This window comes from Hyla sarda, chromosome 7, assembly GCF_029499605.1.
Source record: "Hyla sarda isolate aHylSar1 chromosome 7, aHylSar1.hap1, whole genome shotgun sequence".
Taxonomy (NCBI): Eukaryota; Metazoa; Chordata; class Amphibia; order Anura; family Hylidae; genus Hyla; species Hyla sarda.
In genome coordinates this window covers 196469953-196484268 of record NC_079195.1, presented here as the reverse complement: position 1 = coordinate 196484268, position 14316 = coordinate 196469953, and the positions used below count along the sequence as shown (strand labels likewise).

Below are 14316 nucleotides of genomic sequence, written 5' to 3'. Positions count from 1 at the left end.
AATCCCAATCTTTCCAGTACTAATCAGCTGCTGTCTGACCACAGTGCTCTCTGCTGACACCTCTGTCCATGTCAGGAACTGTCCAGAGCAGGAAAGGTTTGCTATAGGGATATGTTTGTACTCTGATATGTTTGCCAAAATGGACAGAGGTGTCAGCAGAGAGCACTGTGGTGAGAGAGAAAGGAAATTCAAAAAGAAAAGAACTTCCTCTGTAATATACAGCAGGAGATAAGTACTGGAATTAATTTACAAATCTGTTTCACTTTCTGGCACCAGTTGAATTTAATGAAAAATGTTTTCCAGTGGAGTACCCCTTTAAACAGAAAGGAAGAGATGGATTGCCGGCACAAGAGCGAAGAACAGATACAAGCTGCAAAGCTGAAAAATGATGAAAGATCTCATGGCAGATTACACTGAAAGTCTCATCTTCCTTGAAAATACAACTATCGGCTGCTAGGAAAGATGGCTTTCCCACGGAGGAGAAACATCTAATTGTACAATGCCTACTTATATACAGACGGGGCAGCAAGGGCCATTTATATAGGAGAGTAAATCACCGGCTCCCACTCACGAGGAGTTCTCCATCAGCCCTGGACAGGCACATATCGGAGGAGCGATTCCACCTCGGAGGCCGGTAACATATAGACAAGACGCAGGACACATGGGCTGATTGATTTAATGCTTTGACATTTTCATTTATCTGGCAGAAGCTCGCTGTTCTGTACACATAGGAGGGACAACTGGTTCTACCGTCAAAATACATGTTTCCGTATTGATTTAGGAGTTGCTACAAATTGTTTCATTGGAGACTAGAACTGTATTCCAGCTGAGGAGGTGCGCCGACTACAATGTGAGTCATCAGTGAACCAAAACAGCGCCACCCCTGTCCTTAGGTTGTGTGTGGTATTACAGATTAGTTCCACTGAATGGAGCCTGTGGACAGGGGTGGTGCTGTTATTTGGGGAAAAATAAAAATAAAATCAGTTTTGTTTTCTTTTGTAATTCTGAATAACCCTTTTAGGTGTAAATTAAAGGGGTATTCCGGTGGAATTTTTTTTTTTTTTTTTTAAACACGAAGTGGTGCCAGAAACAGATTTGTAAATTACTTCTATTGAGAAATCTTAATCCTTCCAGTACTTATTAGCAGCTGTATGCTACAGAGGAAATACTTCTCTTTTTGAATTTCTTTCTGCTGACACCACTTTTTTTTACTTTTACACTTTTTATGTCCCCATAGGGGACTATTTATTGCAATAATTCGATTTCTAATACTGCAGGAGGGGTGTGGAAATATTATAATAAACTACTTGTCCACGGGACTAAAATGGAGCAAAATCTACTTGTCCCTCATTACGATCCACTTGTCCCGGCCAATTTTCTCTTTTACGCACTCATTTTTTCCTCCTCGCCCTATAATAACTACCTACTATAATGAGACCTTTTCATTTTTCAATAACATATTCTCTGAACCAAAAAATATATATATATTTGGGGAAGTGAAATTGAAATAGTAAAAGATAATTTAGCAGATTTGGTGGTTTTCTTTTCTGCGCCATTTACCTTGTGGTTGAGGTAACATGTTAGTTTTATACTTTAGGCGCCTGGTTACAGCAATACCAGATTTGTATCGTTTACGTCAGGTTTTACTAATTCTGAACGTTTTCTAATTTTTTTAATTGCCATTTTTTAACCCCTGTAGCTTTATTTTTTTCCGCATACCAGGCTGTATGAGGGCTCATTTTTTGCGCCATAATCTGTTTTTTGTATCGGTACCATTTTGGCATTGATCTGACTTTTTAATCGCTTTTTAACTTTTTTTTATGGGATATTATAAAAATTGCAAATCTGTGGTTTGGTATTTTTTTTACATTTACCGTACGGGATACATAATGTTATATTTTAATAGGTTGTACAATTACGCACGAAGCGATACCAAATATGTTTATTTTTATTATGTTTGCATGTTTTTATATAGGAAAAGGGGGTGATTTGAACTTTTAACATGGAAGGGGTTAATGCAGCGGTCTTCAAACTGTGGCCCTCCAGATGTTGCAAAACTACAACTCCCAGCATGCCCGGACAGCCAACGGCTGTCCTGGCATGCTGGGAATTGTAGTTTTGTAACATCTGGAGGGGCACAGTTTGAAGACCACTAGGTTAATGTGTCTTTCAAACTTTTATTAAAACTTTTACATTTTTTTTTACACTTTTTATTAGACTTATGAGGAATCATTCGAATCCTCAGACAGATGAATAGAGTTCTATTGAACTCTATTAATCTGTGTGCTCTATGATCCATTGATAGAGCCTGGTCCCTCCGGCTACCTCTATAGTGGATCGCCCCCCGCGATCGCGCTGCGGGGGGGGGGGGGGGGCGATCCACCCCACTAGCCCACCAGGGAGCATTCACATCTCCCTTTAGACGCCGCTGTCAGCTTTGACAGCGGCGATCTAAAGGGTTAATAGCCAGCCGCGGCATGCTGGCTATTAGCGGCGGCGGCCCCCGGCTACTGAGAACAGCCGGGGGCTGCAGAGTATGGAGCGGGCAGGAATCCCGAGCCCGCTCCAAACATACTGCAGAGCGCCACAAGCATCTCCCCGTGCAGACGTGCCTCCTCCCCCCAGCTCTCCGAAGCTACAGCTGGGGGGAGTGAAGGCAGAGGACGCAGGTCTGCACGGGGAGCAAGAAGCCACGCCCCCTCATCTCCCCCCGCACATCTGCAGTGCAGGGGAGAGAAGACAAATACACAGCTTCTCATCTCCCCTGCTCTGCTTCCGAGGACACAGTTTTTTATTGTCGGAGGCGGCAGAGTATGGAGCGGGCAGGAGTCGGCAGCCCACTCCATACAGACTGCAGATCGCCACCGCACTTGTCAGGTCCGGCCCTGCTTGCCCGAAGCCGGGCTAAGGGGCGGACAAATTCACCTGCCCGGAGTCCAAAACTGCTGGTTCCGGGCGTCGGGCGATAGGAATTCCACATCCCTGTACTGTTCAATGCTATTTATAGGGCATAGCACTGATCAGTATTATCAGTCATCCTCTGCTCTGGTCTGCTCGATCTAACACCAGAGTAGAAGACCCGTGGAAGGCAGCGGAGGCAGGTGAGGGGACCTCCGTCTGCCATTACAGATGATCGGATCGCTGCTGCAGCGCTGCGGGCGACCCGATCATCCATTTTAGTGACCACACTGCCGCAGATGCCGTGATCTGTATTGATCACGGCATCTGAGGGGTTAATGGCGGACATCCGCACGATCGCGGATGTCGGCCATTACTGGCTGGTCCCTGGCTGCTATCAGCAGCCGGGACCTGCCGCACATGACCCGAGCATCGCTCCGATGCTCGCGGTTATGTATAGGATGTAAATGTACATCCTGGTGCGGCAAGTACCACCTCACCAGGACGTACCATTTACATCCTGCGTCGTTAAGGGGTTAATGTAAATCAGTACATCAGATTTTTAGAATAAGTTGCTTTTCTCCCACTCTCTCCTATTGTATACAGATTCTCTGCCACGTTTTCTTGATTCACTTACAAAATCTGCAAATGTCAGACTCCTGCCATCCGGTAACCTTATCTACTACTGAAATATTTGTCATGGGTGGGAAATAAATTTACTCCCATCACAATAAAAATAAGGATGCATAAAAGAGATTGTGATGAGAAAACCGATCACTTATTTGCAAAGGTAAAAAATAAAAATAAAATAAAAAAGGACTGTGTTAGGCTGGGTTCACACCACGTTTTTGTATACAGTTCCCGTATACGTGTTCAATTTGAAACTGTACGCAACCTTTTTAAAAACCGTATGCATTGACTCTCCATTGAAAAACCGTATGCCAAAAGATGAATCAGGTTGTGTCCGTTTTGCATCTTGTACGGTTTTGTCTGTTTTTTTTCTTGTACCCAAAACAGTAGCCTACCCATGGTTTTTGGTCCGGGTGAAAAACAGTATTGAAACCGTATACTTTATATATTTTTTTTTTTTTAAACATTGGAGTCAAAGGGAACCATACAAAACCGTATGTGCGTACGGTTCCACCCGGTTTGCACCATACAGTTTTGACTTTTCACATGCACAGTGCACACCGAAAGTTTTTTTTTCTTGGAATTTCAATCAAACAAGTGAAATTTTATTCATAATGGAGTGAAAAGTTAAAAACGTATACAGTTATTTAAAAAAAAAAAAAAAAACAGATGCAACCGACATCATTTTTCAAACCGTATATGGGTTAAAATTTGTACACACGTTTTGATACAGTTTAGTCAGGTTTTGGGGGAATCTGTTTTTCATCAAAAACCTGATATGGAAACTGTATTGCAAAAACGTGGTGTGAACCCAGCCTTAAAGAGGAGCACTACCTGTGTGATGGGGAAGGGGCTTCGAACTGTGGCACAGTGCTGTCCTCACTCCGCGGGGAATATAAACCGCTCATCTCCTGCAATGCAAAGACAAACACACCTCAGTTTACAAACTACTTCTTCATTTCCTCCACATGCTGCTTTACCCTATTCTCATTCTCTGCGAAGAGACGGCAGCAGGGCCTCTGGAGGTTGGGGCTGCAGGCTGTGATAACTACTCAAACTCCTCACAGTCTCACTCTGTTTCTAAGGCTTCTGTATTCAGAATGAATAAGAGACACTGAGCTAAGATTCCTAAACTGAATGCACAAGACGTAAGATATCACACAGCCTGCAGCACAGACCCACAGACGTCCAGCTCTCCCATCTTTATAGAGAATGAAAATCAGGTTAAAAAAAAATAAAAAAAAGAAGCACCAAAAAGGTTCTGCAGATTTACAACTTTTTAGGTAAATGGTCAGAAGCATCATAGAAACGCTGTCATTTGTATTTATCTGCTTAAAATAAGGGATAAACATCACAGATCAGAATTGACAATCGATAGTATATCTCACCACTATGGGACACCCCACCAATGCCTAGGATGTCATTGCCAATGGCTGGATCTGGAATTTCACCCCAGACACAGTGCTGGGGTGAAATTAAGTCACTTCTGCTGAAGCCAATTAGTTCTAAGGGTCGCAAAAGGTCCCAGCTGCCAAACCCTTACATTATAGATCGGTGTTTCCCAACCAGGGTGCCTCCAGCTGTGGCCAAACTACAACTCCCAGCATGCCCGGACAGCCTTTAGCTGTCCGGGCATGTTGGGAGTTGTAGTTTGGCCACAGCTGGAGGCACCCTGGTTGGGAAACACTGTTAAAGATACCCGGCCAATGCCACTTACTCAGGCTGTGTTCACGGCAAGTTTAGGGACTCCGTTTAATGTATACAAAAGGATGTACAAGTTTAAGGGGCTTTCTATCCTCAGGGTAGGTCATCAATATTAGATCGACTGATATTTATCAGTTATTTGTAAGCCAGTGCTATAGCTGCAGCAGATAGAGCCAGAAGCAGACAGCTCTGTAAACTGTAGTAGCCATGATGGGTTAACACAGCTCAGTTTCCCTTCACTTTAATAGCAGTTAAAGGGGTATTCCAGGGAACTAAACCCATCCTTTCCCTCTCTCCAAACTATTTATTCGTCTAAATATCAATCATTAGTTAAAATGGATCTGAAAATGAGGTTTTTCTCTTACTTGCTGCATGTGACAGCTGAAAGAGGGAAACTACTCTTTTTATCTCCTCAGTGAGACCTAGCCCCTCCCTTCAAGACAACACCACCTGATTTCTGTCTGATTTCTGTTTGGTCTAGAGCTCTGGCTGTATGGCCACACTTCCCCTCCCTGTGGGAGGAGCTTGTGAGCTGTGAGAGAAGAGCAGTGAAGATTCTCAATCACAACTGACTATTCAGAGCACAGCATGATTTATTGCTGGAAGGATAGGCTGAAAGAAGAGACCTGTACAGTGTGTGTGAGCTGCAGTGTAAGGCTGCGTTCACACAGCTGTCCAGACCCGTCCTGTTCTTCTCCCGTCCAAAATAAAATCGGACTTAAAAAAAAAAAATTACGATAACTGATGCAAACTGATGTTATCCATTTGTATCAGTTTGTATCCGTTATTGTTCAGTTAATAAACCAAAAAAAAAATGCTCAGAAGTAAAAACGGATTGAAAAAAACGGATGCCATTAAAGGCTCATCCGTGTTCCATAGACTTCAATGTAAAATTTACTGTATCCGTTTTTTCCACGGGAGAAAAAAATACTGCATGCACCATCTTTTCTCTCGTAAAAAAAAAAAAAGAAGCAAAATGAGCGCAGACAGGGGGCAAACGGATGTGAAAGGATTGTAAAAAAAAAAAATACCATTGACATCAATGGGATTATTTTACAGCCGTGTGTAATCCATTTACAAGCAGCAACAACAGAACCTAAACGGGGAAAAAAAAAAATGGGGACAGATGGCCGTGTGAACGCACCATAAGCCTGCACACAGATAGTGAAAGCAGTTGGCTGGCAGCCATTACACAGAGCTGCACTGACTTCTGGGAGTTGTAGTCTGTGCTGCAAACAAGGAAAAAGTATTTAGGAGACATCAAGGGCCAAAGGAGCTGTAAAACCCACATGGATTACTACAGAGGACACAGAACAGGTATTGTGGTGGCTTTGGGGCATTTTTATGTTTCCTAACATCCCTGGAGTACCCCTTTAAGCTGCAGTAAGCCTGCACAACCATTACACAATGTACAGAGGTGTCAGTTATAAGTGGGAGCAGCGGCTAGGAAATTATTGAATTTAGCTCATTAAACGGATACCTCTGATAGATGCCTTCATTCAAAGTCTCCCCTTGTAAACATGGTAATTTTCTCTTTACTAGAATGCTGACATACTGTCAACCAGCCAGAGTGAGCATTAAAGGGGACCTCCAGTACTGAATTTGTCATTCCCTATCTGCAGGATAAAGGATAAGTATCTGATTGCGGGGGAGGTGGGGTGCCGGGCAGGAGATAGCGGCGAGTCCCATCGGTTAGATTGCCTGTGATCAGTCACTTATTTCCTATCATGCAGATAGGGGATAACAAGTTCAGTACCTGAGTTCCCCTTCAAAGGAGCCTCTTTCGGCCTCCGCTAGGCTAATGCGAAACTTATACACACATTTAACTTATTTATCAGACACTTACCTGACGTACTGACAAAATGAACTGCACAGACTTAAGGTGAACATACCCTCATACTGTCACAGCAGATATTACTTGTCAGAGAATGAACCAAAACATCGGCAATGTGAAACTCGGTAAACTGAACAGGAGACCGATGTAGGGTCTCGGACTGCTATACCTACCTGCAGTCCGGAACCCCGATCCTTCCAGAACTGACTTGCGCTCTGGAGGCGGGCCCGCCAGCTGGATCTAAATATTGAAAAGCGCTGGTCACGTGAGCGCTCAGTAGGCACGAGCGCTCACGTGACCAACGCTCATGAATATTTAAATTCAGACGGTGGGCCTGCCTCCTGAGCGCACGTCAGCGCTAAAAGAGGGCGACCTTCGGAGGATCGGGGTTCCGGACTGCAGGTAGGTATAGCAGTCCGAGACTCCGAATTGGTCTCCTTTTCACCCACACTATAACCCGGTGTATCAGGTTATAGTGCGGGTGAACGGGTGACCGTTTTCCTTTACGAACTAGGAATACAGCTTATAATAATAATAAATACTGCTGTAAAATGGATATAAAAAGAGTCAGTCTTTTAAATCCACTGTATAAATGTGTGCTACTAAAGTCTATGGAAAAGCAGCCGTCAGTGCATCTATGAAAAAACAAAACTGCAATAATTCCAGTGTTTGAATTACTGCAGTTTTATTATTATTAAAGGGGTACTACCGTGCTGACAACTTATCCCCTATCTAAAGGATAGGGGATAAGTTGCCTGATTGCGTGAGGTCCCGCCGATGGGGACCCCCGCGATCTCGCACGCAGCACCCCGCTATCATCAGGCCCCCAGAGCGGATGTTCGCTGATGTCTGATGACTGGGCCGGTGATCGTCTGTCATCAGACCCGGAGCGATGTTCGCTCCGGGGTCTGATGAGAGCGGGGTGCTGCGTGCAAGATCGAGGGGTTCCCATCGGCGGGACCCCACGCGATCAGGCAATTTATCCCCTATCTTTTAGATAGGGGATAAGTTGTCAGCACGGTAGTACCCCTTTAATTATTATTATTATATTTATTTATTTTTACACACACATATGGCTGCTTTTCCATAGTCGAACACAATTATAGCTCAGCTCTCACTCCAGATGTTAACGGAGAAATTTGCCAAGAGCATCCAGCGGCAGACAACTTTAATCACGTCTCTCACCTCTACACGCTTTATGTCTTCTTCCACCACACTCAGCTCTTTCTGGATCTGCTCCAATTGCTGGGAGGTCAGGAACAGAGAAGAAGACAACAAAAAGAAAAAAAGAAACACTTTACAGCAGGGGTCTAAAACTGGCAGCCCTCCAGATGTTGCTAAACTTCCACTCCCAACATGCCTGGACATGCCCAGACAACCATTTGCTGCAGCTAATGGCTGTAAGGAATGCTGGGAGTTGAAGTTTTGCAACATCTGAAGGGCCGCCAGTTTGAGACCCCTGCTTTACAGCTTCACTTCAAATTATCCACAAATTTACAGAGCACATAAAAAGCAGAGCCCTGTATGACAGACAGGAGAGCGGCATTGCATCTGAATCACAGGCTGCACATTGGTAACTCTTCTTACTGTAAACCTACAAAGGAGGGATTTACTGCCACCATTTTATTTAAAGAGACCTACCAGAAAACATGCTATAGTAGACAAAGAGAAATAAAAGTACTTTTTTCATATCTATTTTCAGCTCTAGGCAGAGATGGGATTGCCTGACATTACAGGGATAAAGCTAGAGGTTGCACTGGGCTGAGAGGTTCTTATGATTACAGGGGCATTTAATTTGAAGTGGTCCTCTATCTATTAAATAGGGGTTGACTAGGTTATCGGTGGGGGGGTCAGACAAGCAAAAGGCAGCACACATGGGCAGGTGATACTCTATTCATTGTCTATAGCAGTGTTACCCAACTAGGGTGCCTCCAGCTGTTGCAAAAACTACAACTCACAGCATGCCCAGACAGCCGAAGCTTTGCAACAGCTGGAGGCACCCTGGTTAGGAAACACTGGTCTATAGCGTGGCACTCTACATGCAAAGCTCCATAGACAGAACTCTGGATGTGTCTGTGCTGTCCGCTGTATTGCTGGGGACATTTCTCCTCCATTCTGGTAATTGTGGGAGGTCCCAGTGGTCAGGCCCCCGCCGATCACCAAGTCATCCCCTATTCTATGGATAAGGAATAACATTAAATTGCGGAATATCTCTATAACATTCCTTTCTGATTTCTGTCTCCAGCTGTTTTGTCCGATACCTTTGGGAGAATTTATCATTTAATTTCCACTTTTTAAAGGGGTATTTCGGCTTTATACACCTTATCCTCTATCCAAAGGATAGGGGATATGATGAATGATCGCAGGGATCCCGCCGGCACAGAATGCCAGGGGCTGCACAGCGATCGCTGGGGGTCCCCAGCGGTGGGACCTCTGCAATCATACATCTTTTCCCTTATGCTTTGGATAGAGGATAAGATGTATAAAGCCAGAATACCCCTTTAAGCTTGCAGCTTCTCACTTCACATAGCAGAATGGTCCGTACAGAATTCCACTTTCAATTGGATTGTGCTGCACTGTGCACACTGTGGAATTTGCGTGGCAGATGTCTCTGCCGTGAAAATCTGATTCTGATGTCCACAAAAAGAATAGATTTGTCCAATTTTGTGGATTTCAATCGGAAATGCATTGCCGTCTATGAGAAGGCACATTTCCGAGAGGTCTCAGCACCAGCCGGATTACTCAAATGTGCGGAATAGCCGCAAGTGTTTTCCGCGAGGACATTCCTCACATTTTACACCGCATGAACATGGCCCTATGATGCCAATATTAATAGTGCAAGCATTTTTCATACTGTCACAAGAACCTGTGGAAGCGGCTTATCTCTCCTGAAGACTAAAGGATCAGGCAAGTAGAACTACAGCTTTCTAATGCTTCTTTTCCCAGACAGGTTATTAATGCTGAGAGTAGATTAGGGAGCTGTATTTTAATATGGAGAGTTGGGAGGTCCTTATCATATTAAAACAGTGTTTCCCAACAAGGGTGCCTCCAGGTGTTGCAAAACCACAACTCCCAGAATGCCTGGACAGCCAAAGGCTGTCCAGGCATGCAGGGAGTTGTAGTTGTGCAACATCTGGAGGCCCCCTGGTTGGGAAACACTGCATTAAATGGTCACCCATTCCCAACGCAATCTTTGGAAGACTAATGCTGTGGTGTCCAACCTACAGACCTCAGGCTGTTGCAAAACTGTTCGGACATGCAGGGAGTTCTAGTTTTGTAACAGCTGGAGGCTTGCAGGTTGGAATGCCCTGTGTATGACCAAGCATGAATATATTTTAAAACAGAAAGAGACAGAGCTTCCCACGGGATTCTAGGTGTGTTCGTGTAGGAACAAAAATAGCAAAACTGCTCACCTTTGGTAGTTGTGTATGAGCCACAACTACTGTGTCCGTAAGTATCCAAGGGAGTGGTGTCGCTCCCGGGGATGGTGTGGGGAGATTCAAAACCGATGGTTATAATGGAAGAGATGGGGGGGGGCAGAGAAACGGAATGACATCGCGATCCTCTCAGAAGTCAGTTTCAAATAATGTTCTTCTTTATTAAAGCCAAATCACAATGCATTTGGAGGGTTGTACATGCCTCTTCCTCCTCCTCCTTTTACCTGAGAAAGAGGCATATACAAGCCTCGAAACGCGTTGTGATTTGGCTTTAATAAAGAAAAACATTATTTGAAACTGACTTCTTAGTGGATCGCGCTATCATTCCGTTTTTTTTTTCTTCCTATATCTCTTCCTGTGTATGACCAAGGTATTTCATTTTTTGAGGAAAAAAAAACAGCTCATGTAGATTTTTTTCTTTTCTTTGCGCTATAGATTTGTACTCCTGACAGCTTGGACTTTCCCTGATCTCCTGCCCGGTGACCTGGCACTGCCCATGCATGAAGCTCTGTCAACCACCGCATGAAGCAGTAGTGGTCTACACACACCCTATGTGCATCTCTATGGGACAGCCGGAGATTTACTAGTACAGCGCTTTGGCTCTTCTATAGAGATGAATAGAGAGCACGTGCTGACACCTGCTCTGTGCATGGAGAGAGTTGTGCAGGAGGTCTCAGGGGGTCCAGCGTTCAGACTCGCGGCAATCAGACACTTATCCCCTATCTTTTGGATAAGAGATACCTTGTCCTAAACTGGCTAAGCCTTTTAAGGCCCAGAAGGCAATCCAGGGGAAGGATGGATATTTAACTGCAATAAATAAGATGTTGACCAATGGCTCATTTTTCTCTTCTCTCTAATGAACAAACTAGCCTTTCTACACCAGTCTAGCGTACAACAAAAGATGAGATACGTAGCCAAAGAAATGTGTTGACTGGAAGTCGATGACGTACAACAGTAACAAAGTCCTAAAAAGCCAAAACACAAAGCTTCCACGATGATTCGCAAAATCAATTACGGAGCTTCCTAGCAGGACGCTGGAGAGGTTTATTCTCCGTGACCCCAGGAACCCATTCACCTCATTTGTGACTCAAACGCAGTGAGGAATTCTGGGCCATGACACGTCCAATATGGCCAAAACATATCATACGCACACACTGGGTTTCTTGGAAGGAATAAAATTGCAGAGATCCAAGGGTTAGGGGACAAACCCTGGATTTATTCCCATCTTTCTAGAAAGGATAGGCCAAACTGGAAACCCAAACAGAAGACTATTTTCTAAAGCTGGGGGGGGGGGGGGGGGGGGGAGAGAAAAATACATTTATAAAAAGAAATGAAATAATGAAATGCTGGGGATACGGAGGTTATATCATCAGCACGAAGTTTATCTGCAGGGGTGTAGAGGGAATTCCTTTAGGTGAATTCCCTGCCAACATAAATATCATTTCAACTGGGTCATTTGTTTTAAATTATTCTTGACCAAAACATAAGAAATATATGGAGCTGAAAAGGGGAACCAGAGAAACTTGGGAAGGAGGCGGTATGTTATGCAATCTGTAATTCTGAGGAGAGACACCGAGCATCTGTTCAGCATCTCTGGACCCCATCAGAAAATAATACTGCAAACTTCGTCAATGAGACCACTGGACAGATCGAACGCCGTCAACACTGGAGGTACTGAAAGCGAGAAATGTGGCCTGACCTCACAGACAAATACGTCAAATTCTGCATAAACAAGCCCAATATGTAAATTGATCCTGTTGAGTTGATGGGACGGACTGACCTAGGAGAAGCCAGGTTGGCTATTCTGTCTATGCCGCAAAAAGAAAAGAAAAAAAGCGATGGAGTAAAATTTTTCAGCTGTTTGGACTGACAAAAAAGGCCAACGGCTGTCCGGGCATGCTGGGGGTTGTAGTTTTGCAACAGCTGGAGGCACCCTGTGTGGGAAACACTGCCTTATACACATGCATGCTTGTCTCAGTCAAGTGTCCATGTGTTTTCATAGGGAGAGAGAAGGGAAAGCTGCTGGTGAACATGTCGGGCTGTGAATTCTCTCTAGGGAAAACATAGATAAGGGTGGGTTGACACTACGTTTTCTCCCATACGGGAGCGCATACGGCAGGGGGGAGCTGAAACCTCGCGCTCCCGTATGCCTTCGTATGCGCTCCCATGTGTCATTCATTTCAATGAGCCGGCTGGAGTGAAACGTTCGGTCGGCTCATTTTTGCGCCGTATGCGCTTTTACGACCGGACCTCAAACCGTGGTTGACCACAGTTTTAGGTCCGGGGGAAAAGCGCATACGGCGCAAAAATGAGCCGACCGGACCGAACGTTTCACTCCGGCCGGCTCATTGAAATGAATGACACACGGGAGCGCATACGAAGGCATACGGGAGCGCGAGGTTTTTGCTCCTCCCTGCCGTATGCGCTCCCGTATGGGAGAAAACGTAGTGTGAACCCAGCCTAAGACAGTCAGTTGACTGGAAATCAGTGGGTTTGGCCAACTTGTCTCTAATGCAGAGATCTCCAACTAGGGTGCCTCCAGCTGTTGCTAAACTAAAAAACTCTCAGTATGCCCAGACAGCCTTCTTTTGCTCTTAAATATAAGACACAGTGAATTGTTCACCATCTTTTCTTGCCCTTTAGGTGCCCTGTGCCATGGAAAGCACAGTTAGAAACATAGAATGTGTCGGCAGATAAGAACCATTTGGCCCATCTAGTCTGCCCAATAATCTGAATCCTATCAATAGTCCCTGGCCCTATCTTATATGAAGGATAGCCTTATGCTTATCCCATGCATGCTTAAACTCCTTCACTGTATTTGCAGTGATCACTTCTACAGGAAGACTATTCCATGCATCCACTACTCTCTCAGTAAAGTAAAGCTTCCTGATATTACTTTTAAACCTTTGTCCTCTTGTGGCAGTATTTCTTCTTTTAAATATGCTCTCCTCCTTTACCGTGTTGATTCCCTTTATGTATTTAAAAGTCTCTATCATATCCCCTTACATCTTATATCTTTGCACAGCCTGGAACTGAAGGGAACATTAGAACACTAAGGATTCTCTGTGGGAATGAAGAATACCTCAGAACATCTGCATTTAACATTAAACCCGCATTACCTCTCTCTTATTCCGTCGAGCCACTTTGAGGAATTCCATTAGGATCTGAACTTGCGCAGCATGCGATTCCTAAAGAAATTGAAGAAATTTTTTTTTTAAACTTTTTTCTTAAAAACTACACACAGTATCAGTAACCCTATGCCTATGTATATATTGCAGCTAAAAACATGGACAAGAAAAGCATTTGCACATCTACTACATGTTATAAAAGAGGTTAGCCAGCAAAAAAATAAATAAAAAAAAATTATTATTATTATGTGCCCAGGCTGTATAATAAAACAAAAAAAACAAAACAAAACTTACCGGCCTCGCTCCCTCGAATTTCGGCACCCCAGTCTTTGCTAACGCTTCCTTTACACTGCTGTTGCGCCCCGTCATGAACGCCCGTAAAACTTTTCTTTTTTAGTTTGACGGCAGTTATTTTGATGGGGCAAAACGGGCAACAGCAGGTCCTGATGGACCCAATTATAGTCAATAGGGTCTGTCGCACTCCGCTGTTTTTCAGCGGGATGGCGCAAGCTGTATTTTTTCTCCCGCTTTTTTTCCCCCGACGGCCGTCACACTACCGTTAGTGTGAAAGAGGCCTAACACTTCTTTTCCCAAAGCTGCAGACCTGATGTCACATAGTCGATCTGCCAATCTCTGTCCACAACAGTGACCGGCTTAAGTCAGTGATTCACAGAACTTTTACGGG

At 44.4% G+C, this 14316-nt stretch overlaps 1 protein-coding gene across 2 annotated transcripts in view; it reads right to left on the bottom strand.

Annotated features, from left to right (window-relative positions):
- The window catches only part of COP1 (COP1 E3 ubiquitin ligase), a 206370-nt gene that overhangs the window by 122417 nt on the left and 69637 nt on the right, over positions 1-14316 (bottom strand). For both annotated transcript variants that reach the window (XM_056532024.1, XM_056532025.1), the window contains exons 6-8: positions 13623-13691; positions 8252-8311; positions 4363-4439 (exon numbers count right to left, since the gene is read on the bottom strand). In XM_056532024.1, coding sequence (XP_056387999.1) covers positions 4363-4439; positions 8252-8311; positions 13623-13691 — 206 coding nt within the window. The remainder of the gene's footprint in view (positions 1-4362; positions 4440-8251; positions 8312-13622; positions 13692-14316) is intronic.